Raw genomic sequence first — 27,005 nt, 5'->3', positions numbered from 1 at the left:
CTCATTTTTCTCTCTCTCTCCTCTCTCTCATTCTCTCTCCCTCTTTTATTCTCTCCCTCATTTCTCTCTCCTCATTCTCTCTCTCTCTCATTCTCTCTCTCCCCCTCTGTCATTCTCTCTCTCCCTCTCTTATTCTCTCTCCCTCATTCTCTCTCTCATTTTCTCTATCTCACTCATTCTTTCTCTCTCTCTCTCCCTCTCTCTCATTCTCTCTCCCTCTTTTTCTCTCTCTTTCTCATTCTCTCTCTCCCTCTCTTATTCTCTCTCCCTCTTTCTTTCTCTCTTTCTCTCTCTTTCTCTCTCATTCTCTCTCTCCCTCTCTTATTCTCTCTCCCTCATTCTCTCTCTCTCATTCTCTCTATCTCACTCATTCTTTCTCTCTCTCTCTCTCATTCTCTCTCTCCCTCTTATTCTCTCTCCCTCATTCTCTCTCTCTTTCTCTCTCTTTCTATCTCTCTCTCCCTCTCTCTCATTCTCTCTCCCTCTCTTATTCTCTCTCCCTCATTCTCTCTCTCTCATTCTCTCTATCACTCATTCTCTCTCTCTCTCTCTCATTCTCTCTCTCCCTCTTATTCTCTCTCCCTCATTCTCTCTCTCTCATTCTCTCTCTCTCATTTCTCTCTCTCTCTCTCTCCTCTCTCTCTCATTCTCTCTCCCTCTCTCATTCTCTCTCTCTCTCTTATTCTCTCTCCCTCATTCTCTCTTTCTCATTCTCTCTCTCTCTCTTCCTCCCTCCCTCCCATTTCTTTTTTGTGTGTTTTACTTTCTCAGGCCAGGCAAAAAGTGACCGGGAGTGGAGGGCGAGGGGCGGGGCCAGCCAGTGGTGGGATCACCCAACAGGGAGCCACCACAGAGGGCCCAAAGAGCCGCATGTGGCTCCAGAGCCACGGGTTGCCGACACCCGCGCTAAATGAATAAAACCTAGTTTGGGCAACAAAACATCTTGAAGAAAACAACCGAGCTCAGATGCCACCAAGAACACCATGCTACTTTGTCGGAGTATTTGATCTCTGGATCTAGCTCCTTAGGAACGGCCAACATGGAGGACCTCTAGTTAAGACAGGCCTCTGAATGCAACTGTCAACTAAAAAGAGACTCCTTTGGTCTTTTTAGCTGCCAGAAAAAGGGAGTGGAGGGAAAACAGTGCATTCCTTAAATGCTTCAGATAATCGCTCTGACAGCCGAAGCTGTTGGCGCGCAAGATTATTACTGGAGAGCCTGATTGATGACTCTTGGCTATGGATGTGTCCCATTGGAGAATATACATCCAGGGGGTGAGGGGGAAGACCAGTCAAGGGGGAAATGAATGAGATGCGGCTAGAGACTTACGATTTGAACGGGGGTGGATTGGTTGGAGCCCTGACAGCAACCATGACGAGAAGACCCCTCAGTCCCAGAGATGGCCCAGGGGGTGGGGGCGGGGGTGCAACTGGCCTTACCCGTCCTCCTGTCGGGATGCTGCCGTTCAACCTTTCGATCTCCTCCCTGCACAGACGCAGTTCCTCCTGAAGCTGCTCCCGCTCAAACTGGCTTTGATGGTACCTTCCCTCCAGTTCCCGCAGGTCGTGCTGTGCTTGGTCATGCTGCCAAAAACCGAGAAGGAGAGGCCATCAGGGCGGGCCTCACCGAGAGCCCTCTGCGGCTGACCGGCTGACCCGGATGTGTACAGCAGGGGTCCCCAACCACTGGTCCGCGGACCGGTACCGTCCGCGGAACAAGTCCTACGGGCCGCTGGCTTGCTGGGCACCATCTTTTTTGATGAAAAAGTGCTTCCGGTGAGCTTTTCCGGTAGAAAGCTCACCGGAAGCACGTTCATCAAAAAGATGGCGGCACAGCGCTTCGGTGAGCTTTTCCGGGTAGAAAGCTCACCGGAAGCACGTTTCATCAAAAAGATGGCGGCGCAGCGCTTCGTGAGCTTTTCCGGTAGAAAGCTCACCGGAAGCTGCGCTTTCATCAAAAGATGGCGGCGCAGCGCCCGTGAGCTTTTCCGGGTAGAAAGCCATTTCTACCCGGAAAAGTCTCACAGCGCCGCATTTTGATAAAGTGCTTCCGGTGAGGTCACCGGAAGCACTTTTTCATCAAAAAAGATGGCGCCGCCCAGCTGATGCCGGTACCGGGCCGCGGCGTAAAAAAGGTTGGGGATCACTGGTGTACAGCATAGCTGCCACACTGGTCCTACAAGGGGGGGGTTGGCTGTGCCACTTGGCCGACGTCTCTGGGGTTGGTGAAGGAGGAGGCCCTCTACCATTTGGGACAAATGGTTGTCCATTCCTTTCTCTTTTTTTATTTTATTTATTTTTTTATAAATTTTTATTGTTTTTTAAAACAAATGTTGTCCACTCCTTTCTTGAATGCCACCAGTGATGGAGCACCCATAGCTTCATTTCATAACTATCCAAGTCAGGAAATTCCTCCTCCATTCAAGTTTGTACTCCTTCCAGTCATGGGTTCTCATCTTTACTCTCAGGTGCTCCGGAGCAGGGGACTCCAACCGTGGCCACTTTTAAGCCTGGAGAACTTTAACTCGTGGGAGTTGAAGTCCTCCAGGCTTAAAGTGGCCAAAGTTGAGGACTCATTCTCTGGAGCATACATTGTCTCCCTGGTCCCTGGAAGATCTCCTCAGCGACCAGAAGATGTTATCACGCCTCTCCTTCAACTTCTCTTCTTTTAGCCGAGCCTACTCAGTTCCTTCCTTTAACCACTTTCTAGAGCAGAGGTGGGGAACAGTGACCCCTTGATGACTTGTGGACTTCCAACTTCCAGAATTCCTGAGTCCGCAAGAACCAGAGCTGGTTTGAGACGCTCTTTGAAGACGAACATAGAATTACTTGATATCCATCATCTAGGCTAGAAAACCTTCCAACTTGACTGACCCATAAGGACCTAGCAAGGATGGCTCTTTGCTACTTCAGAGGATGGTTGTCTCTCTACGTTCTACAAGGTTGGCCGCCACGACGTCCCTGCTCAAGATGCAAGACTGAGGCCCTCAGCTGTGTCCAAGAAACCACCCAGGATAGGCCTGAACTGATCTTTCTCCACCATTACCTGCTTACCTGCCTTTCCCTCTCTGAACTTTCGTTGAGATCTTGGTCAAGAAGAAACTCCGCGTTCCTTCCTCTCTCCCTCCAATCTTCTTTCCCTTCTCTCATGGATTCTCTCCTTCTCGATCTTCTCTTAGAGATCATCTCTTGGTTGGAAAACTGGTCTTCTCTCTCCATTTCTGGAAGATTCCACTGGGCCTGGCAGACAAGAAGAGGATGGGAGAGGAAGCATCTCATAGCTCCATCACCATCTCTCCCAAGGTGGCTTTTCTATCATCTCGTCCTCCCCACCTGTATCTTTGTCTGCCTTCAAAGGTCTACTCTAGATAATGACCCAGGAGAACTTTCTGGTCCTCCTAAATTTCTTGAATGTCCCATCTCCTCTCATACAATCATAGGTTTAAAGGGGACCTTGGATGTCTTCTAGTGAAGCCTCCTGCCCAAGGCAGGGACCTTCCTACCATTCTGGACAAATGACCGTCCCTTCTTTTCTTGAAGACCACGCCAGTTATGGAGCGTCACACAGTTTTACCCAAGAGCTCTCCAAGTCAAGGAAATTCCTCCTCAATTCAAGTTTGGGCCTCTCCCTCTTTCCTCCAAGTTCTAGACAACCCAGGAGAACTTTCTGGTCTTCCTAAAGTTCTTGAATACCCCATCTCTTCTCCTAGAATCATAGGGTTGAAGGACCTTGGATGTTTTAAGCAACAGTGAGTCCCTCTCCATGGGAACACTCAGTTCTTTTGTAGTACTTCTCTGTTCTTCTTTCTCTCATCTCATAACTGCTCTGCAAAGTTGGCCCCCAACTAGAAGACAGCTCTCGTTGAGGTCTTCAGATGAGCCCAAGAAACATCTAGGATTCTCTCAAGAATTCTAGCCCAAGAAACATCTAGGATAAGCTGATCCTTCTCCACCATTAAGCTGACCTGCCCCTCCCTCCCTCTTGCCCTCTTCTTCCTACCTTCCGGAAATCGGATTCTCTCCTCCTTCTCGGTCTTTTCTTAAAATCTAGGTCTTGGGAGCAAGCCTGGTCCTCGTTCTCCATTTCACCCAGAGTGCACTGGGACATATTGCCCTGGCAGGGCAATAAGAAGGCGGTAAAGGAAGCTTCACCTGGCTCCATCACCAGCTCTTCTGAGGTGGCTTCCCAGTCACCTCACCTTCTCCACCCATCACTTTTGTCCAAGTTCTAGACAAGCGACCAGGGAAACGTTCTGGTTCTCCTAAAGAACTTGAAGGCCCCAATACCTTCTTCAATCCCTCATGTTGGATCTTCACTCTTCCCCTCAAGGGTCTCCTACTTTGGCAACTGATCTATTGCAAGAGTTTTCCTCACCCACCCCAAAGTTTCATAGGTCAAAAAGTCACTGGTGGGACGCCCATAGCTGTGGGCTGTCAGCCCCCAGCCCCTTAAGCAGCTGAATCAGAGGAGGAGGTGGAGTGGGAGCTGGGGCCAGCATCAAGGCAACCTAACAGCTCCAAGGGGGAAGAGGGAATGGAGCTGGCAGAGAGAGAGAGAGAGACAGAGACAGAGACAGAGGTGGAGCCTGGGCCATCCATCCGCCCTCTGACAGAGAGTCAACAGCACCCAGGTCTGGAGGTAGCTGATGCGGAAGAGGAGGAACAGCTGGGTACAGTGCCCGATGCGTGGATGTGCAGAAGTCAGAGGAGAGGAGAGCAGTGGAAATCTATGGGCCGGCCCTTGGGATGGAAGAACCATCCCGAGCTCTGGGAATAAAAGGCAGAGGGGGAGACAAATAGATGTCGCAGACAACACCCATCTCACAAGGACTGATGGGGTGGACAACCTCCAGGATCCTACTTGGAAGCCACATCAGCTGGTGGGGTCTAGGAGACGTGCCTTCTGGGTCACCTCGCCGGCTCTTTGGACCCCCGAGATTCAGATGGCCTTTCTCTTTTTCTGACCTTCCATAAGGCCTTGGACAAGGTGTGGGGGCGGGCAGGTACTGGCTGAGCCTGATTATACAAGTAGTCCTCGACTTATAACCACAATCAAACCCAACGTTTCCTCAGTTGCTAAAGCGAGACCAGTTGTGAACTGAGCTCCGCCCCCATTGTACAACCTTTCTTGACATGGTCCTTAAGTAAATCACTGCAAAGGTTAAGTCAAGTCACCCGGTTGTTAAGTGAATCTGGCTTCCCCAAGGATTTCGCTGATCAGAAGGTCACAAAATGGAGACCACGTGATCCCAGAACACTGCGACCATCATAAATAAGAGCCAGTTTGCCGAGCCTCTGAATTTTGATCACCTGACCCTGGGAAGATTGCAACGGTTGTGTGGTAAAGCCCCTTTTGTCAGCTTTGGAAGGTGACAATGCCTTAACCCCTTGTTGTGTTTTGTTTTATGGTATTTTCCAGGACGTGATTTTTTTCAAGGGGGGACGCCTGTCAGCTTTGGAAGCCATATGAGCACCAGACACTTCCACGCTTCCACATTCCAGAGACTGGGAAAATGGGAGGGGGGAATTTCTTGGAGTGTATGTGGTTAGACATAATAACATTATTTTTCTAATTCAAGGTCATGTTATTTCTGCACCTGGTGGAGAGGACGTCTCACGTTGGGACAGATGGTGATTGGGGCAGGTGATGCCATGACGGGGGCAGGGGGTGGATTTGTAATTTTTTCCTTATTGTAAGGAAACCCGGAACTTTCAGATTCGGGATTTCCCAGATGTGCCAGTTTACTATCCAAATAAAAGAAAACTTTTGGGAAGATGCCTGTTTCGGAGTTATTTGTTGGAGTGGAGATTTTCTGGAATGCTGACAACTTTTTTCAGTGCCGTTGTAATTTCGAATGGTCACTAAATGAACTGTTGCAAGTCGAGGACTACCTGTAATTGTCAGACTGCTGATTGATTGTGGGTTAGCCTGAGTGTTAGAGGGTTCTGGTCTGCATTTCTTTTCTTTTTCTTTTTTTGTCTTGTTGGTTATCGTTGTGGTTTTAAAGTTATGTCAGCTACCGACTTTGCATGGCCGTATAAATCAATTAAATAAACACACCATAAAATTAATAAAGACACCATAAAATAAATAAATAAATGCAGTATAAAATAACTACATAAATACACTATAAAATAAATCAAATAAATATGATATAAAACCAATAAATAGATAATACACTTTAAAATCAATTAAATAAATGAGTACACTATGAAATAGATAGATAGATAGATAGATAGATAGATAGATAGATAGATAGATAGATAGATAGCATAAAAATACACTATAAAATAAATGTATACTATAAAATCACTAAATAAATACACCATAAAATCAATTAAATAGATAAATATACTATAAAATCAATTAAATAAATATGCTATAAAATCAATACATAGATAATACACTGTAAAATCAATTAAATAAATGAGTACACTATGAAATAGATAGATAGATAAATACCATAGAAAATACACTATAAAATAAATGAATATACTATAAAATCACTAAATTACACTATAAAATCAATTAAATAAATAGATAAATACACTATAAAATCAATTAAATGAATAAATATACTTCGATGATAGAAAATACACTATAAAATCACTAAATAAATGCACTATAAAATCAATTAAATAAAGATAAATAAATACACTGTAAAATCAATGAAATAAATGGATACACTATAAAATAAATAAATGAATACACTATAATATAAATAAATAAGGAAACTACAAAATCAAATAAACCATAAAATCAATTAAATAAAAAGGTAAATAAATACACTATAAATAAAATCAATTGAATAAGTAAATGCACTATTAGATAGATAGATAGATAGATAGATAGATAGATAGATAGATAGATAGATAGATTAGAGATACTAAGATAGATAGATAGATAGATAGATAGATAGATAGATAGATAGATAGATAGATAGACAGACAGATAGATAAGAGAGAGAGACAGACAGACAGAGACCAAATATAGATAGATACATTAGATACATTAGATAGATAGATAGATAGATAGATAGATAGATAGATAGATAGATAGATAGATAGATATGATGACAGACAGACAGACAGAATAGATCAAAGATCTTCAAACTTGACAGCTTTAAGACTTGTGGACTTCAACTCCCAGAATTCCTGAGCTAACATGACTAGAGGAGGAATTCTGGGAGTTGAAGTCCACAAGTCTTAAAGCTGTCAAGTTTGAAGACCCCTGGAATAGATAGATACAGGAAGAGAGGTAGGATAGATAGATAGATAGATAGATAGATAGATAGATAGATAGATAGATAGATAGATAGAAGAGAGAGAGAACCCAGGAAAAGAATAAATGCCCTATAGCATGAAGAAATACCTGGTCCTGGACCTTCTCCACCTTCTCCTCCTCCTCCTCCGCCAGCTGGTGTGACACGTCTAGCTCATTCTCCTCTTCCACCTTTTCCATCCTCTCTTCTTCATTGTAGTCGCTTGCGACGCCCACAATTTCCACTGACCAGAAGGAGACACAGCTGCCTTTCTGGTTGGTGGGTTGCTTCATGAGGGAGTAGCGGCGATCCGTGGGCCACTGAGAGATGGACTCCAGAGATGGCGACTCATCCGTCCTGCTTCGGTACTTGCTGCGGGAGATTGGCTCAAGTCAGGGCTCTCCAACCATGGGCAACTTGACTACTTGTGGACTTCAACGCCCAGAATCCCCCCCACAGAAAGCCGCTTGCCTTCAACCTTTAGCGCTCCTGGGGCAGAAGGAGTGTCGTCCTTCTCCTCTCAACCTGTTCTCACCCAGCTCCCCAAACACGACAAACCCTCTGAGGTGAACTCAAAGATTTCTTTATTAGGAGCACCGGCAAAAACTTTCTGTCTCACCGCAGGCTGACAAGTCCGTCCGTTCGTCGGGAGATGAATAGTTGTCTGCCACACCTATTTGCCCTCTGCCTTTTATCCCCAGAGCTCGGGTGGGCCTTCGCTAGTAGTGGTGGCTCTTCCGTCCCAGGGGCCAGCTCATAGATTTCCACTGTTCTCCTCTCCTCTGCCTTTTGAGCTTTTGCGTGTCAGGCACTGGGGCCAGTTGTTCCTCCTCTTCCTCATCAGCCACCTCCAAACCTGGGGGCTGTTGACTCTCCATCGGAGGCTGATGGATGGCCCAGGCTCTCCTCTCCTCTCCTTCCTCCTCTCTCTCTCTCTCTCCTCTCTCTCTCTCTCTCTCTCTCTCCTCCTTCTCTCTCTCTCTCTCTCTCTCCTTCTCTCTCCTCTCTCTCTCTCCTTCTCTCTCTCTCTCCTCTCTCTCTCTCTCTCTCTCTCCTCTCCTTCTCTCTCTCTCTCTCTCTCTCAGCAGGAGCTCTCAGGTTGCCCTGATGCTGACCTGACTCCCACTCCGCCTCCTTCACCTCCTCTGATTTGGCTGGGGCTGACAGGCCACAACACAACCCGTGTCCCGTCATGTGAATGACATACAGATAGTCTTCGCCTTACAACCCCTCAACGGAGCCCCGAATTTCCATGGCTAAGCGAGACCGTGGTTAAGCAAGCTATGTCTCACTTTACGGCCTTTCTCGCCACGGTGGTTAAGGGAACCACCACCATGTTTAAGTTATTCTCACGCTTGTGAAGCAAATCCAGCTTCTCCCATTGACTTTGCTCATCCAAAGGTCACAAAAGGGGATCGGGTGACCCCGGGGACGCTAGCAACCGTCGTAAATAGAAGCCAGTGGCCGAGAGTCTGACTGTTGATCACGTGACCATGGGGATGCTGCAACGGTCATAAGTGTGAGAAACAAGTCTCCAGTCACACTTTTCAGTGCCGCTATAACTTCGGACGGTCACTAAATGGACTGTTGTTAAGTTGAGGACTACCTGTATCAATGCCGTTCCCTCGAGGGTGGTTTTGGATACCTGCAAGTCCTGACATTCATCCATGGCCATTCTTGGTTTGTGGCATGCTCTAAGCCATGGATATCAAACTCAGGGCCCAAGGGCTGGATTTGGCCTATGGGTTCCAGGACCGCCCTGGAAACAGAGAAGGGCTAGGCCGCAGGGCCAGCAAAAACGGAGCTCGTAAATTTTTTTACTACCGGTTCTGTGGGCGTGGCTTGGTGGGTGTGGTGTGGCTTGGTGTCAACTAAAAAATACTCCTTTGGTCTTTTTAGTTGCCAGCAGAAAGGGAGGGGGGAAAGCAGTGCATTCCTTAAATGCTTCAGATAATTGCTTTGGCAACCAAAGCTGTTGGCACACAAGATTATTACTGGAAAGCATGATTGATGGGTCTTGGCTATGGATGTGTCCCATTGGAGAATATACATCCAAGGGGGTGGGGGAAGACCAGGGTCAAGGGGGAAATGAATGATGTGTCTCAGAGTCAGCTGCCACCAGGAAACACCAACATGTCAACTCCTCAATAAATTGATTTTTTCCACTCCGAGAGATGCGGCTAGAGATGCACGTCAGAGTCCTGACCCTTGGTGGGTGTTGGCATGGCTTGGTGGGCGGGGTTGGGTGGGCATGGCAGGGGAAGGTTACTGCAAAAATCCCCCTTTCCTCCCCACCCCACTAACCCGCTTTCCAGCTCCGTTCTCCTGGGCAGGGCAACCAAAGGAGACCCAGCCGATCAGCTGGGACTCAATGGGAGGCGGAGAAGAGAGATGGGGTTGGCGGGGCCAGTTTGAGGTGGGAACGGCCGGTTCTCCAAACGACTCCAAATTTTCTGCTACTGGTTCTCCAGAACCAGTCAGAACCAGCTGAAGACCACCTCTGCGCGTGCACACACACACACACACCCAGGTCCATTTCCGCTGGGAGTGGAGTTGCAGGAGGCCGACCCAGCCGAAAAGCGGAACTCGGGAGCCCGGTTTTTCATTGTCAGAGTGCTCTGGCCACCCCAGGTGCCCCCCTCCCCCAACACAAGTGATGTCATGCTGGCCACGCCCACCCCGGCCCCCTCAAGATCCAACACAACCCTGATGCCGCCCTCCATGAAACCAAGTCGGACACCCCCGACCTGGCGAGATCTACCCGTAGCCCACCTTCCTCCCTCCCCCCAATCTCGGGGCACCTCGTTCTCGTCCATCCCCAGGTGGAGCAGCCACACCAGGATCAGAGCCATCCAAACCTACTTGTATTTCAGGGCTTCCAGCTTCTCCAGCTGGTGGAGCATAATCTTGTTGCTCTCCTGCAAAATTTGAAACTCTTCTTTCAGATCCGAGTATTGGAGTTTCGTGGTGTCCAGCTCACCTGCAAAAGCACAAGAGCAGAGGCAAAAGGAAGCCAAGGTCCTGCAGAGTGACACGAGTCGGAAGGGACCTTGGAGGTCTTCCAGTCCAAGCAAACACACACACCCCGGCTGGTCCCTTCTAGCCCTCGGACTCTATAAACTCTCTCTCTCTCTCTCCTGCCAAGCCAAACTGAACCCAGATTATAAACATCCCAACATTCAATCCAAGAGTTCTAGCTAGCGAAACGCATCTTTCTGAAGAGATTTAATGTTTAAGGCAGTTTTGGTGAAGGTTTCCCAGGCTGGAAACCAGGAAACTGGGAGTTCTAGTCCCACCCAAAATACGAAAAACTGGCCAGATGACACCCCGACACCTGCCTTGCCAGCCCATTTTCTTCTGCAGCCAGCAAGGCTGGCAATGTTCTGACGCAAGCCTGGTTCAAAGCAAAAAGAACACCAAACAGAGATAAAAAAGCAAATCCTTTTCAATGCTTCTCTGTGAATTCCGTTCATTCACAGTAAAATGCTATTAAAAAACTAACTGTCTCTGATAAGAACGAGCCTTGCCAAGGTGGTGCAAGGCTGCCAAGAACACTAGGTAAAGTTGCCAAGAAATATTTCAAACACAAAGAGTCTCCAAACGCCAACCAAGATACTCCGAACGTCCACAAGGCTTGAGTGCAAAAACGTCTTTGCTTCCTGCGAAGAACTCCGGTTCCTCAGCTGGCTTTTATCTCTTGAGAGATTACCTTGCAGCCTTACTCCCGAGTCGCCCGTGCTGCTGCAGCTGCTCTTTCCTTCTAGCAGCCCTACGCAAACTGTGCACAGGCTCCTCGGGGGCCTCTTCCTCACTGCTGCCAGCCTCCACAATCTCCGCAGGCAGCACTCCACTCCCCGATGGTCCTGGCCCCATCCCTGCATCACACGCAGGTCCCTCATCCGAGTCCTCGCTCTCCAAGACCTCAGCCGTCTGCACCTGCTGCCGGGCGAACCACAACAGGCAAGGCTTTCCTAAAGACCTCCGGATCGATCCAGAGCTCCATTACAGGCTGCAAAAGGCCTTCAGGAAAGCCTTGCCGGCCGCAGAAGAAGGAGTTCCTGAAGGCCTCAGAGAGTGAAAAGGAGGCCGGGAGCGACGCACACAAGTGAGGTTAGTCAGTGGAGGACATCCCCCAAAAATAAGACCTGGTACCTTTTTTGGGTGGGCCAAAAAAATATAAGATTGGGTCTCATTTTCGGGGAAACACAGTACATATATTTTTTAAAAAATAAATGCATAACAGAGGGGTAGTTACCCCAATTTTTTTTTTTTTTTTTTAAAGAGGTACCTTGGAGCCGAGCTATTTCCTGGCTCGGGCTGGACAGCCGTTGCTCCCGGAGGGGGATTTTGCTAGCGCCACCGCTGTTTTCGGCGGCCAAGTTCTGCATCATCCGGAGTTCAGCCCGCAGGGTAGTGAGCTCCATTTCGTACTCATTGTGGATCCGTTGGACTCTCTCCAGCTCGGCTTTCATCCGGCAGAGCTCTTCTTGCAAGCTGGCGATCTCGTTCTCGTGCACGGCGGCCGCCTCCTCCGCCTCCAGCCGCAGGATCTGGATCTCCTCGTTGGCCTCCTGCAGGTCCTCGGCCACCTGGCCCAGCTCGGTGTCCTTCGTCTCTTGCAGGGAATCAAGTTCATCCTTCCGCACATGCATCTGGGCTGAAGAAGGCAAGGAAGAAGAATTGGGACAGAGGCAGGGGTGGGATTCTACCAGTTCGCACCTATTCGCCAGAACCGGTTGTTAACATTCTAAGCAGTTTGGAGAACCAGTTGTTAGAATAAATTACTGGTCTAATCCTGTAAGGAAGGCAGGAAGGAAACATTCTGGTGTTGCTTACAGAAACTGCCTCTCAGTTAACCCTCATTACATTCTTGGCAGGACTAGACTTTCTGTTTCAGGAACTTCTCTGGAGTGTTTTTCCCCTCCTTTGCTGGTACTTTGCTTGTGTGGAGTGACCAAAGTTACAATGGCACTGAAAAAAAGTGACTTATGATCATTTTTCACACTTATGACTGTTGCAGCATCCCCACAGTCACGAGAGGCCAGGCGAGGAGATGCGTGCCTCGAAGTGAGTGATGTTGAGTTGGCCACGCTCAGCCAATAATATGACCTGCAAGCCATGTCCACCCACTCACATGACCACCAAGCCACGCCCAGCAACTAAGCCACGCCCACAGAACCAGTTGTTAAAATTTTGAATACCACCCCTGGACAGGGGTTGAGAGAAGGCTGTGGATTCGGGACCCAGAAGACGTTCGTTCCCCCCCCCCCCCAAAAAAAACCTGGAAACCAACCACCACATGTGATTCTGGGACAGCTGACCAAACTAACAGATTTAACAGAGTTGGAAGGGACCTTGTAGGTCATCTAGTCCAACCCCCTCCGCTCAAGCACCATTTCTGACAGAGGGCAGTCCAGTCTCTTCTTGAAAGCTTCCCACAACTTCTGAATCACAGAATAACAGAGTTGGAATAACTTTACTATCCCTTTGAATGTGTGCTAATCAGTATACATTAAAATGAAAAATTCATGGCCCTTCAGCTCTCAAAGGGTCACCGCCTCCAATGTATACTACATAAGCATAGTTAAATAAATAAATACAAAATTATGTATTATATGACGCAGAGAAACAACACACGTCTAGTTTGGATGTATACATCTACACGTCATGAAAAACTAACCGTTTCGCAGGGCAGACCAAAGTATAAATATAATGATTAGATATTGAAACTTAGAAAAACATATATATAAAACTGAAAATGCTAAAATAATTATAAGATATGGAATAGAATATAAAGATGAATATGTAACTGAATATGTCTGTATGGAGAAGGGATCATGCTGTTCTCAAAAAAAAAGATATTTTATTTGTATTATGTTTTGAAAACCCAAATAAAACTATATGTGTGTGTGTGTGTGTGTGTGTGTGTGTGTGTGTGTATGTATGTATGGTATTCAGCTTTGTTGGGTATTTTCCATCGTCATTATAATTGTGCTTTTAAGTTGTAGCAAGCGTTTGACAGATGATGATGATGGCATATTGATAAAACTGAAAATGCTAAAATAATTATAAGATATGGAATAGAATATAAAGATGAATATGTAACTGAATATGTCTGTATGGAGAAGGGATCATGCTGTTCTCAAAAAAAAGATATTTTATTTGTATTATGTTTTGTGAATACCATAAATATATATATATTATATGTGTAGTATGTATGTATGTGTGTAGATATAGTATAGATATAGATATAGATATGATATAGATATAGATATGTAGATATAAGTTGTAGCATTCAGATTTGATGATGGCAGATGAGATTCTGCAGAACGTTGCTGCAACTTTAAAAAGCACAACTATAATGACGTGGGAAAATACCGAACAAAGCTGAATGCCATACATGTAAGTACCCGCGAAAACTTAAGAAAACAAATATATATATATACAGTATACAGTATACAGTATACATATATATATATATTATATAGATAGATAGATAGATAGATAGATAGATATATAGATAGATAGATATATATAGATATATAGATATAGATATAGATATAGATATAGATATAGATATAGATATAGAATATATAGATATATATAGATATGAGATAGATACAACTTTAAAAGCACAACTACAATGCGGGGTAAATACCCGAACAAAGCTGAATGCCATACATGTAAGTACCCGCGAAAATAGAAAACAAATATATATATATATATAGTATATATATATATATATATATATAGATATATATAGATATAGATATAGATATAGATATAGATATAGATATAGATATATAGATATATATGGCATTCAGCTTTGTTCGCAGATGAGATTCTGCCGAAACGTTGCTACAACTTTAAAAGCACAACTACAATGACGTGGGTAAATACCCGAACAAAGCTGAATGCCATACATGTAAGTACCCGCGAAAACTTGAGAAAACAGATAAAGATATAGTATATATATAAAAAACCTAACTGTTTCACTTAGCAACTGAAAATTTGGGCTCTATTCCAGCCGGGAATCGAAAGCTACCTGTATTTACCTGCTACTCTCTCAAATTCGCCCCTAAATGCAGCACCCCAAACATCCAGGAAATTCTTGCCAGGGGTTATAGGGCATAAATAGGGGGCGTGCGTAAGCGCACCAGCGTGCCTACCGTTCATGTCTTACTGTCCCTATTTATCTGTATTTACTTCCTTTGTTGATGTTTATGTTCATCCCTCTACTTGTTATTTTTATTTATTTATTTATTTTGATTTGCCAATTGTTTACAAGATAATAAGTATAAGTATACATAGTTGTGAATACATGAAATGGGTACATATAAGAAAAATAAAAAAGAAGAATAAGAGAAACAATAGGACAGGGACGTGTAGGCACGTTGGTCAAGCTTGTACACGTTTGACAAACAAATGAAATAAAAATAAATAAATTCACTACCCCCCCACCGAACGGGGCACCCGTGCGAGTTAAAACAGGCTCCACCCCATAACTGGAAAAAAAAAATTAAGATTTAAACCAAACTGAATGAAAGCATCTGTTTAAAATAAAAACCCTTCAAATCCAATGGACGTGATTAAAAAGGACACTGAATTCATTTGGATCCTGGTGGGTTGGAAGGAGGAAGAAGATGGGGTCCCGTTCACCCCCCACGCCCCCAGTTTGCTAAACCAAGTTTTGTTTTTTTAAAAGAAACCATGGTTTGAGTAAAAACAAACCCAGACTGGGCTTGAGAGAGACACCCAAACTCCCAAGCTGAGGAGCAAGGGTTTTGAGCATCCGTTGGCAACCGAAACCGGCTGATAAAGGGAGGCAGGAGGGTCTTCGTTAGTGGGAGTGGGTGGGGAGGCCACTGAACCTCCCACGGTCCAGGCCTGGGGTCAACTCTGCCATAGGAATCTGCAGGCATCCCAGAGAGCTGGAAGGGTTGGAATCAGGTGGGGAGGGGGTCCCCGGCAGTTGGGCCGCTCTGGAGGCCACCGAGTGGGTTGGTTGCTGTGGCAACGCACACCCCCTCCCCTTTTGGGGAGGGGAACTCACCGTTCCCAGATCCGGAGGGGTTTGGCTCCATGAGGGAGGGTGGTCCGGGATCTCTAGGGCACCCCCTGGCCCAGACCCTGCGCCTGGCCTGGGGGGGCCTGGCCCCTTAAAGGCACAGCATCTTGGAATCTCAGGCTGAGTGGCTCTGAAGACCCCTCCCCTCTGAAGGGGAGGGCAGCCAGGAAGGAAGGAAAGAAGGGAGGGAGGGAGGGAGGGAGGGAGGGAGGAGAAAGAGAAGAAAGAAAAAGACAGAGAAAGAAAGAAAGAAAGAAAGAAAGAAAGAAAGAAAGAAAGAAAGAAAGAAAGAAAGAGGAGAGAGAGAGAGAAAGACAGACAGAAAGAAAGAAAAAGAGAGACAAAGAAAAAGAGAGACAGAAAGAAAAAGACAGAGAAAGAAAGAAACAGAGAGAGAGAGGAAGGAGAGAAAGAGAGAGAGAGAGAGAGAGAAAGACAAAGAAAGAGAAGGGCAGAATGAGTGGAAGAAGGAAAGAGAGAGGGGAAGGAAAGAGAGAGAGGAAGACAGAGAAAGAAAGAAAGAGGGAGGGAGGGAGAAGAGAGGGAAAGACAGACAGACAGAAAGAAAAAGATAGAAATAGAGAAACAAAGAGAGAGAGGAAGGAAGGAGAGAAAGAAAGAGAGAAAGAAAAAGACAAAGAAAGAGAAGGGCAGAAAGAGAGAGAGAGAAAGAGAGAGAGGAAGGAAGGAAGGAAGGAAGGAAGGAAGGAAGGAAGGAGAGAGAGAGAAAGAAAAAGAAAAGAGAGAGACAAAAAGAAAGAAAAAGAGAGAGAGAATGAAAGAGAGAGAGAAGGAAGGAAGGAAGGAAGGAAGGAAGGAAGGAAGGAAGGAAGGAAGGAAGGAAGGAAGGAAGGAAGGACAGACCACTGCTTTACAGGCTGTACTGAACACTGATGCTGAAGGCCTGGGAATGATGCAGCTCACACACACCCAGCGGTCAAAGCCCCTGCAGAACAGTAGGCCCCCCTTTTCCCCCAAAAAAAAGCTTCAGTGGCATGTTCCGTCCTTGCATTCACCCAGCAATCTGGCCTGGATTTGTGTTTTGATCTCAGTTACACAACTGCATCGATTGTTGAGCACTGCCACACTGATGCGCTCCAGTGAGCCACTGGTTCTGCTGCAGAGCCAAAGAAGGGGCTTTCTTTCTTTCTTTCTTTCTTTCTTTCTTTCTTTCTTTCTTTCTTTCTTTCTTTCTTTCTTTCTTTCTCTTTCTTTCTTTCTTTCTTTCTTTCTTTCTTTCTTTCTCTTTCTTTCTTTCTTTCTTCCTTCTTCTTTTCTTTCTTTCTTTCCATCTTCACTTTCCCTCCCATCTTTCTTTCTTTCTTTCTTTTTCTTTCTTTCTTTCTTTCCTTTACTTCCTTACTTCCTCTCCTTACTTTCCTTCCATCCTTCTTTCTGTCCCTCCCTCCCTTCTCTTCTTCTTCCTTCCTTCTTCTTCTTTCTTCTTCCTTTTCCTTCCTTCTTTCCTTTTTTCCGTTCTTCTCAACTTCCTCCCTCCCTCTCTCTTTTCTTCTTTTCTTTTCTTTTCTTTTCTTCTTTTCTTTTCTTTTTTTTCTTTTCTTTTTCTCTTTTCTTTTCTTTTCTTTTCTTCTTTTCTTTTCTTTCTTTCCTTTCCTTTCTTTTCCTTTCTTTCTTTTTCTTTCTTTCTTTCTTTCTGTCTTTCTTCTTTCCTTTATGTCCTTACTTCCTCTCTTTCTTACTTTCCTCCCATCCTTCTTTCTGTCCCTCCCTCCCTTCTCTTCCTCCTTCCTTCCTTCCTTCCTTTTTCTTCTTTCTTCTTCCTTTTCCTTCCTTCTTTCCTTCTTTCCATTTTTTCTCAATCAACTTCCTTCCTCCCTTTCTTTTTCTTTCTTTTCTTTTTCTCTCCTTTTCCTTCCTTCCTTCCTTCCTTCCTTCCTTCCTTCCTTCCTTCCTTCCTTCCTTCCTCTCTCTCTCTCTCTCTCTCTCTCTCTCTCCCTCCCTCTCCCCCTCTCTCTCTTTCAATATTTATGAAGACTTTGCAAGCAGACTTTGCTTCTTTGCCAGAGGGCAAAGCGGAAGGCGCTTGGCAGAACCTCTAATAAAATCCAGCCCCATTGATTTTGGTAGTTCGAGCGTTCGTTTGGGGGTTATATAACCAATTGGAATACACAAATAAATAAGCATAATTTGCTTTTCTGACTCCTTCTGGCTAGAGGTTGTCCTCCATTTACAGCCGAATGATTTGGCCACCATTCAAAGTTTCAACAGCACTGAAAAATGTGGACTGATGACCATTTTGCACACAGGACACCTGCAGCATCCAGGTTTGGCCACCACATTAGAAAAAAGATGGTTGAGACTTTGGGAAAAGTGCAAAGAAGAGCAAAGAAGAGGATTCAAGCCCTGGAGACTAAAACATATAAAGAAAGGCTGCAGGATTTGGGTTTGGCCAGTCTAGAGAAAAGAAGGTTTAGGGGAGACATAAAAACAGTCTTCCAGTATTTGAGGGGCTGCCCCAAAGAAGACGGGGGGTCAATTTATTCTGCCAAGCACCAGAAGGCAGGACAAGAAACAACAGATGGGAAACTGACCAAGGAGAGAAGCAACCTGGAATTAAGGAGAAACTTCCAGACTGTGAGAACCATTAACCAGCGGAACGGCTTGCCACTTGAAGTTGCCGGTGCTCCATCACTGGACAGCCATTTGTCTGGAATGGTATAGGGTCTCCTGCTTGAGCAGGGGGCTAGACTAGATGACCTCCAAGGTGCCTTTCAGCTTCTGTTCTAACTTCTATTCTATTCCTATTTTCTTTTCTATTCGATAATCTATTCTATTCCTATTTTCAATTCTCCTATTTTCTGTTCTATTCTATATTCTATTCCTATTTTCAATTCAATTCTATTCCTATTTTCAAGTCTCCTCTTATTCCTATTCTATCTATTCTATTCTATTCTATTCTATTCTATTCCTATTTTCTATTCTATTCTGTTCTTTTCTATTCTATTCCTATTTCCTTTTCTATTCTATTCTACTCTACTCTATATTCTATTCTATTCTATTCCATTTTCAATTCTATTAGAATAGAATAGAATAGAATAGAATAGAATAGAATAGAATAGAATAGAATAGAATAGAATAGAATAGAATAGAATAGAACAGAATAGGAATAGAGAAAGAATAAGGATAGAATAGAATAGAAAATAGAAAATAGAAAATAGAAAATAGAAAATAGAAAATAGAAAATAGAATAGAATAGAATAGAATAGAATAGAATAGAATAGAATAGAATAGAATAGAATATAGAATATAGAATATAGAATATAGAATATAGAATATAGAATAGAATAGGAATAGAATAGAATATAGAATATAAAAAATAGAATAGAATAGAATAGAGAATAGAATATAGAATAAAACAAAGCATAGAATAGAGAATAGAATAAAGAATAGAATAGAATAGAATAGAATAGAATAGAATAGAATAGAATAGAATAAAGAATAGAATAGAATAGAATAGAATAGAATAGAATAGAATAGAATAGAATAGAATAGAATAAGACAGAACAGGAAGGAATAGAAAATAGAATAGAATAGAATAGAATAGAATAGAATAGGGAATAGAACGGAACAGAACAACAAGAGTTATTGTGACAATGACATAAATAAATAAAAATAAAACGCCGGAACGTATCTGGACCAACCTTGCAATTGCTGGATGTGTTTGGTGAAGATCTCCGCCTGATGGGCGCTCGCCAGGCGCTCGTCTTCCAGTAAACCTGCCGGGGGAAAGAGGGATCAGTGGTCACAAAACCCTCCGAGAAACAAGTCCACCAGGCCCTACGGCTCTCCCAGCAGTGAGTGTGGGGGGCCCAGGGAGGTCAAAAAAGTCAAGATGGAATCAACTGGCGGGCGACTGAGATCCTACAGTTGTTCCTCAACTTACGACAGTTTGTTTAGCGAACGTTCAAAGTTACAGCAGCCAAGAGGACCGCTGTTCGCACTTAACGACCGTTGCGGCATCCCCGCAGTCACATGATCAACGTTCGGAAGTTTGGCAACTGACTCACAGGTATGACGGTCGCAGCGTGGTTCCCCTTTGGCGGTCCTTCTGATGAGCAAAGCCAACGGGGAATCACAGGGTTCGCTAAAAACAACCGTGTTCCTCACTTAACAACTGCAGTGGATTCACTTAACGACCACCCAGGGCGAGAAGTCACAACATGGGGGCCACGTTCGCTGAACCGTCTCACGTTAACCGCAGAAATCTGGGGCTTCGTTGCTGTATGGGGTCCTCCGATGTTCTCTTCAGCGACCAAGCAATCCGCGGAGAGGCTGCTACGGTCATAAGTGTGGGAAATGGTCGCAAGTCGCTTTTTTCACGTTTCATGGTAACTTCCAATGGCACTAAGCGAAGCATTGTAAGCCGAGGACGGATCGTAAAATGCGTTTCAAAACACCAATCAATCAAGATTCAAGGTTTGGGTTTGTGCTTACAAGGGACTCCAAGGTCCCTGTTCCAACCTAGGCTTCCCCAAGACCACGAAGCCAACTCCTCGTCCTGATAAAACCCCTTTTATTTAGGTTCAAGGGAATTCCTCTCCAGCAAAGTCCCGCCAACAGGTCTTTCAAGAGATTGCACAACGACAGACCTTTTATCAGGCTTGGAGAGCTGCCAGGCCGATAGCTTCCAAACGCCACACTGTAGCAGCAATGACTTGGCAAGAAGTCAGGAACAGATCTTCACACTAATTAAACAAACTAATTGTCTCCTGCAAACCCCACTCCCCTTTCGCTCCTCTTTATTCCCTCTGGGAGGGGCCATTCACTGTCCACCTGTGGTTTTACTCCCGAGTCAACCCTTGTTCCTTAGCTGTTCCCTTCTCCTGGCAGCTCTGTGCCTGAGCACACTGGGAACAGGCTCCAGCTGCTCTTCTGCCCCACTGATCTCTGATGGCAGCTGATAACTGTCAGACAGCCCTGGCCCCATCTCTGCCTCGTGTTCCTTAGCTGTTCCCTTCTTCTGGCAGCTCTGTGCCTGTGCACACTGGGAACAGGCTCCAGCTGTTCTTCTGCCCCACTGATCTCTGATGGCAGTTGATAACTGTCAGACAGCCCTGGCCCCATCTCTGCCTCGTGTTCCTTAGTTGTTCCCTTCTTCTGGCAGCTCTGTGCATGCGCACACTGGGAACAGGCTCCAGCTGTTCTTCTTCCCCACTGATCTCCGACTCCGAAGGCAGCTGACAACAGTTGGACAGCCCTGGCCCCATCTTTGCCTCCGACACAGAGCCTCATCCGAGCCTTCCCCAGACCCTTCATCTGGCAGCTCTGTGCATGCGCACATCGGGAACAGGCTCCAGCTGTTCTTCTGCCCCACTGATCTCCGACTCCGAAGGCAGCTGATAACTGCCGGACGGCCCTGGCCCCCATCTCTGCCTCTGATGCAGAGCCCTCATCGGAGCCTCCCCCAGGCTCCAGGACTGGTCCATGCGCCTCCCCAACCTCCCCACTGTCCGACTCTGCTGGCCGCTGGCGGGCCACAACAGTCCCTTCCGTCTCTATTGCGATTGGTTGAATCTGATTGATGGGTTGATTGATTGATTGACAGGCTGGTTGACTGACTGACTGACTGATTGTTGCCTGCAATCACAGCTCGCAGCACAGCCACAAAAACGTTCAAAGAGAAGAGACAGGGAGGCCCAGAGACACAAAGGGAAGGAAGGACACGAGACTTTGAAGCCAAATCACGGTTGGCTTGTTTATCCGTCCAGGCCGAACATTCACAGGCCTGGCTCCTTCCACTAAACAAGGATCAGCCTTTGTCGTTGTTGCGTTTGCACAATGCTTGGTCAACTGGACGGCAGGGCTGGGTTTGAACAACACACTGAAGCGACACACAAAATTCAAAGCAGGCCAAGCCAAACAGACGGGCCGACAAGCAGCGGCTGGCTTCCGTACCTCACCTGGGGAAGAGCATGTTGTGCGAACTCAGCCAGGGAGAGCCTGAAGAAGAGAACAAGGAGAAGGCGGGGCTTCAGCCGGAGGCAACCGGGATCAAGGGAGACAAGCTGGGAAACCTTGGACACCCCCCACACACACCCAGCACAGTCCTACGGAGAGGACCAGGCGGGTGGGGGCAATTGTAAAAGAAGGCGTTTTAGGGAGTAAATGCAATGAATACAGTGGTCCCAGACGGAGGAAGGGAAGGGAAAGAGAAAGAGAAAGAGAAAGAGAAAGAGAAGGGAAGGGAAAGGAGAGGAAGAGGAACAAGAGGAAGAGAAGGAAAGGGAAAGGAAGAAAGGGAAGGGAAGGGAAGGGAAAGGAAAGGAAAGGAAAGGAAGAGGAAGAGGAAGAAGGAAAGGAAAGGAAAGGAAAGGAAAGGAAAGGAAAGGAAAGGAAGAGGAACAAGAAGAGGAAGAGGAAGGAAGGGAAAGGAAAGGAAAGGAAAGGAAAGGAAGAGGAAGAGGAAGAGGAAGGAAGGGAAAGGAAAGGAAAGGAAAGGAAAGGAAAGGAAAGGAAGAGGAACAAGAAGAGGAAGAGGAAGAGAAAGAAAGGGAAAGGAAGAAAAGAAATGGAAGGGAAGGGAAAGGAAGAGGAAGAAGAAGAGGAAGGAAGGGAAGGGAAGGGAAGGGAAAGGAAGAGGAACAAGAAGAGGAAGAGAAGGGAAGGGAAAGAAAGAAAATAAAGGGAAGGGAGAGGAAGAGGAAGAGGAAGAAGAGGAAGAGGAAGGAAGGGAAGGAAAAGGAAAGGAAGAGGAAAAAGAAGAGGAAGAGAAGGAAAGGGAAAGAAAGAAAAGAAAGGGAAGGGAAAGGAAGGGAAAGGAAGAGGAAGAGGAAGAGGAAGGAAGGGAAGGGAAAGGAAAGAAAAGGAAGAGGAAGGGGAAGGGGAAGAAGAGGAAGAGGAAGAGGAAGGAAGGGAAAGGAAAGGAAAGGAAGAGGAACAAGAAGAGGAAGAGAAGGAAAGGGAAAGAAAGAAAAGGAAGGGAAGGGAAGCGAAAGGAAGAGGAACAAGAAGAGGAAGAGAAGGAAAGGAAAGAAGAAGAAGGAGAAAGAGGGGTGGGGAAGCAGGAGGGGGACAAGAAAAGGAAGAGGGGGAAGAGAAAGAGGAAGGGAAAGAGGAGGAAGAAGAGGGAGAAAGGGGAAGAGGAGGGAGGGGGAGAGGAAGGGAAAAGAGGAAGAGGAAGGGGGAGGTTGAGGGAAAGGGGAAGAGGAAGAAGAGGGAGAGGGAGGAAGAAAGAGGAGGCTGCTCCCCACTGGAGCTCACCACCATCTCTCAGCCAACCTGGGTTGCCCCCCAACACGGTTGAGGACGACCAGGGACCAACCAAGCGAGAGCTGAACGGAAGTGGCCCCCAGAGCCAGAACTGTCCACCTCCCTGACCTGGTCAGATCTTACCTTGCAGTTCCAGCGCATCTTCTTCATGTTTGAGGACCATCTCCCGGGTTTCCTCCAACTCATTTAGAAGCTGCAGCACCTGAGCCTGGAGTTGATGCTCCAGATCTTCCTGGGTGGTTTTCCCATCGTCGTTGGACGAGTCCAGGTTCTTAGGTCCTTCTTTCGCCTCGTCCTCCTCTTCCTCCTGGTCCTTCTGCTCCCCTTCTTCCTTCTCTTCTTCTTCCTTCTCCTCCTCTTCCTCCTCATCCCCCTCTTCCTCTTCCTCTTCGTTCATTTCCTTCTTGGGGGAGTCCACTTCACCTGAGATTAAAACATCACACTCAACGTCAACCACACCAAGAATGGAGTTGAGGAACCATGGAGCGTTTCCTTTTAGTAGGCCAACCTGCTCTTGGCCAACTCCTTCCAAGATTGAATGGGCTACCTCAACATTACCTGCCCAAAGCTAGATGGACATGACTGAATGCTGGAGCTGCCAATCCAGGGTGATTCACACAAGACACCTCCTCCCAGAGATTCAAGGAGAAGGAGACCTGGAGTCATGTATGGACCAGTAATGGTCCATGGATCCCAGCATCCTGAAGTCCCTCAGCTGGATCATCTATACATCTATAACTACTTGGTCTATTGTGGAGGGAGGGAGGGGAAGGAGAAAAAGAGAGGAAGGAAGGAAGGAAGGAAGGAAGGAAGGAAGGAAAGGTGGGAGGGGGCAGGGAGGGAGGGAAAGGAGAAAAAGAGGAAGGAAGGGTGAAAGGAAGGAGGGAGGGGAAGGAGAAAAGGAGGAAGGGAGGGAGGGTGGAAGGGAGGAAGGAAGGAGGGAGGGAGAGAAAGGAGAAAAAGAGGAAGGAAGGGAGGGTGGAAGGGAGGAAGGAAGGAGGGAGGGAGGGGAAGGAGAAAAAGAGAGGAAGGGAGGGAGGGAGGAAGGAAAGGTGGGAGGGGCAGGGAGGGAGGGAAAGGAGAAAAAGAGGAAGGAAGGGTGAAAGGAAGGAGGGAGGGGAAGGAGAAAAGGAGGAAGGGAGGGAGGGTGGAAGGGAGGAAGGAAGGAGGGAGGGAGAGAAAGGAGAAAAAGAGGAAGGAAGGGAGGGTGGAAGGGAGGAAGGAAGGAGGGAGGGAGGGGAAGGAGAAAAAGAGAGGAAGGGAGGGAGGGAGGAAGGAAAGGTGGGAGGGGAGGGAGGGAGGGAAAGGAGAAAAAGAGGAAGGAAGGGTGAAAGGAAGGAGGGAGGGGAAGGAGAAAAGGAGGAAGGGAGGGAGGGTGGAAGGGAGGAAGGAGGGAGGGAGAGAAAGGAGAAAAAGAGGAAGGGAGGGTGGAAGGGAGGAAGGAAGGAGGGAGGGAGGGAGGGGAAGGAGAAAAAGAGAGGAAGGGAGGGAGGGAAAGGAGAAAAAGAGAGGGAGGGAGGGAGGGAAGAAGTGGGGAGGGAGGGAGGGAAGGAAGGAAGGAAGGGGGAGGGAAAGAAGGAGGGTGGGCTAGGATTCACTTAACAACTGTGGCAAGAAAAGTAATAAAATGGAGCAAACCTCACTTAACAAATTTCTCACTCAGCCACATAAACGTTGGGCTCAATTGTAGTCGTAAGTCAAGGACCGTCTGTTTTTAAATGGCACTTTTGGTCCTCCGGGCTCAGGTTGAGGCCCCAGAAGACATGGAAGTCCATGGAATGACAGGGCTGGAAGGGACCTTAAGAGGTCTCCTAGTCCCACCCCCTGCCCTATGCCATCCCAGACAAACAGCCGTCCCATCCTCATCTCGAATAAACCGTGTGACGTAGAAGTCTTAAAACCCTAAGGCTGGAAGGGACCTTAGAGGTCTTCTAGTCCAACCCCTTAGACCATTCTGGACCAATGGCTGTCCAGTCTCTTCTTCAACTCCTCCGGTGAGGCTACTGTGCCCCCGTCCATCCAGATGGGATACCAGAAATAGTCTTTTTCGGGTGCAACCTCCGAAAACTACAAGCCGAGAAGTTGGACGCCAGGTCTCCTTGGGGGGCAGAAGCCACAGAGCCCAAGAATGGGGTAGAATAAGGGGGGGATTTGCAGACCCCTGGCTGATCACCCCAGAATGACTTGGGGGAGGGTCTTTTTTATTTTAAACTGGGGGGGGGCAATCTTTCCCCCCCAAATGGCCACTACTACCACCAACCCTTCCCTAAGGGAGCCACGCAAAACACCCCAAAATTATTGTACTAAAAATATAAGTATCAGTTCCTTCACTTAGCTGGAAATATTAATGTATTAGAAAAAATAAATGTTTTAGAAGAAAGAAAAGATTACCATGTGGAATCTAAGCCTAATATGTATATGTGATATGTAGTATTTAGCTGATAATTAAAAATGGTTATATTATGGTAATTTTAGCATGAGATAAAGGGGAGTAAATTGAATGATGTACAAGATAAAAAGGTGTTGCACTCCAAGGGGGGAAATTTTGGGAATTATTAACATTAAAGATGGAACGTATTGAATAATGAAATAAGGATATGTGATGAAATGGCAAATACGACAGATAAAAGCATAAGAATATAGTGAATATAGAATAAGAAAAATAATTTTAAGGTACTGTATAAAGAAGGGTATAATTAAAGAAAAACAGAACAAGTTATGTGAATTAAAATGGGATAAAATCAAAGTAAAAATCTAAGAATGTTTTTGAAAATTGACAGAAAATGGAAAATGATACGATAAGAAATTGAATTATGTGAGATAGAGGTATGCCATGATGGTCCTATTTGTATGGAAATGTAAAAAACCCGGAAACACTTCCCTAAAAGTGATGGAAAAGATGAAAAAAATAAAAATAAAAACTTTTTGGAGAAAAAAAAAGAAAGAAACACAACACCCCTCAAACCCCTGTTTCGGAAGTCATCAGACCTGGCTGGGAAAATAAAAAGCTGACTTCTCTCCTATCCAGGTTTAATCTCAAAAGGGAATTAACCAAGTTAGATGGGGAGGAGGAGGAGCAGGAGGAGGAAGGGGGTCATCTTATGGTCTGCTTAGATCAAGACCCCCCCAGAGGAAGCAGCAGTGGCTGAACCCCCTCTCCTCCTCCCCTCCTCCTCCAAGGTGGGATTCCTCCCCAAAAATAAATGCAAAACCCCCACCCCAAAAAAACCTGTTCAAATTCTGCAATTGGGACGAAGTGGCTCCTTCTTCGAGTCCGGATTGGTGGAAAGCTTGGCTATAAATATAAGAGGAGGGGGGTGTGTCGGATCTCTTTCAACCCCCCCAGCTTTTCGTTCTCTCCCCTCCCCACCTCCTGGGCGATGACGTCACCAGGACCAGGTGTTTGCTACAGGGAGGGGCAGAGAGACAACGCGGGGGAGGGGTGTGTGTGGAGTGGATGCTACGAGAAGAGGGGCGAGGAAACTCGTGGTGGGGGGTGGGGTTGTCTTGAAAAAGGGTGGGGGGACTCCCGGTGCAGGAGGGTGGGGGGCAGGAGGGTCAGAGGGGTTTCCTCCCCCCACCGCGGGGGAGGGGGCTACACCGACAGCTGGCAACTGGGGTGGGGGGAGAGCGGGGGGATGGATAGAAGTGCGGAGGGAGGTGTGTGGGGGGGCTGTGCTGGGAGGGGGGGCAGGGAGGACCCCCACCGACCTGCTCTGGCCTTCCTCCTCCTCCTCTTCCTCCTCCTCCTCCCCGTCACCAGCATCCCAGCCGCTTCCATGGTCGTTTTGAGCGAGGAAGGGGAGCAGAGGAGGAGGAGGAGGAGGAGCGGGGAAGGACCCACCTCCAGGCTGGCGAGAGGCGCGTGCACGTGTACACACGTTATCCTGCACACTCACTCGCATACACACGCGCGCGCGCGTGTACGCGCCCGGCTAAGGATGCGCGGAGCCGGGCGAGACTCTGGCGGCTCCTTGGTCAGCGCCGCCTGAGCCAGGCAGGTGCCCAAAGACCCTCGGGGCTCACCCCACCTGGGGAGGGGGCGCTACCCCTGCAAAGCCGGGCGCCCCCCACCCCACCCCTGCTCCGCTGGCTTCTCAGCCCGCTGGGGATGCTCAGCTGCGCCATCAGGGTGGGAGGGAGGACGCCCCCCTCCCCGAGGTGCCGGCTTGGGGCGCCTCCCTCCCCTTCCCCACGCCCGCAATGAAAGAGGTCCAGGAAAGGCCTAAGGGGGAGGGGGAGTGTCTGTGCTATGTTAGGGGAGGGTCAGCCCTTCATCCAGCTTGGCTTCGTTGGGGGACTCTGAGGAAGGGGGACGGATCGCTGGTGGGTTGGTTACCTGGTGATGGGCCAGAGTTAATGGCATCTTCAGGTTGGGTTGGACAGGGCTGGTATGGAAAAGCGTGTCCAAGATGAAAAGCCACATTTATAAAAACAATAACAGTT

At 46.9% G+C, this 27,005-nt stretch overlaps 1 protein-coding gene across 6 annotated transcripts in view; it reads right to left on the bottom strand.

Annotated features, from left to right (window-relative positions):
- Positions 1 to 26,934, bottom strand: part of CCDC136 (coiled-coil domain containing 136) — a 40,428-nt gene extending 13,494 nt beyond the window's left edge. For 2 of the 6 annotated variants that reach the window (XM_087968968.1, XM_087968969.1), the window contains exons 1-9: positions 26,271 to 26,380; positions 22,683 to 22,982; positions 18,992 to 19,066; positions 11,550 to 11,918; positions 10,124 to 10,241; positions 7,372 to 7,633; positions 4,000 to 4,113; positions 3,054 to 3,239; positions 1,440 to 1,583 (exon numbers count right to left, since the gene is read on the bottom strand). In XM_087968968.1, the coding sequence (XP_087825094.1) occupies positions 1,440 to 1,583; positions 3,054 to 3,239; positions 4,000 to 4,113; positions 7,372 to 7,633; positions 10,124 to 10,241; positions 11,550 to 11,918; positions 18,992 to 19,066; positions 22,683 to 22,982; positions 26,271 to 26,340 (1,638 nt within the window). In that variant the 5' untranslated portion in view covers positions 26,341 to 26,380. Of the gene's footprint in view, positions 1 to 1,439; positions 1,584 to 3,053; positions 3,240 to 3,999; positions 4,114 to 7,371; positions 7,634 to 10,123; positions 10,242 to 11,549; positions 11,919 to 18,991; positions 19,067 to 22,682; positions 22,983 to 25,788; positions 25,868 to 26,270; positions 26,381 to 26,403; positions 26,451 to 26,898 lie in introns of those variants that run through there. The other 4 variants (XM_087968973.1, XM_087968971.1, XM_087968972.1 and 1 more) reach the window with 4 other exon arrangements.
- Between the last annotated feature and the right edge of the window lie 71 nt (positions 26,935 to 27,005).

This window comes from Notechis scutatus, chromosome 6 (assembly GCF_049901735.1).
Source record: "Notechis scutatus isolate UNSWTSFEM ecotype Mainland chromosome 6, rNotScu1.2, whole genome shotgun sequence".
Taxonomy (NCBI): domain Eukaryota; kingdom Metazoa; phylum Chordata; class Lepidosauria; order Squamata; family Elapidae; genus Notechis; species Notechis scutatus.
This window is presented reverse-complemented; position numbering and strand designations above follow the sequence as displayed.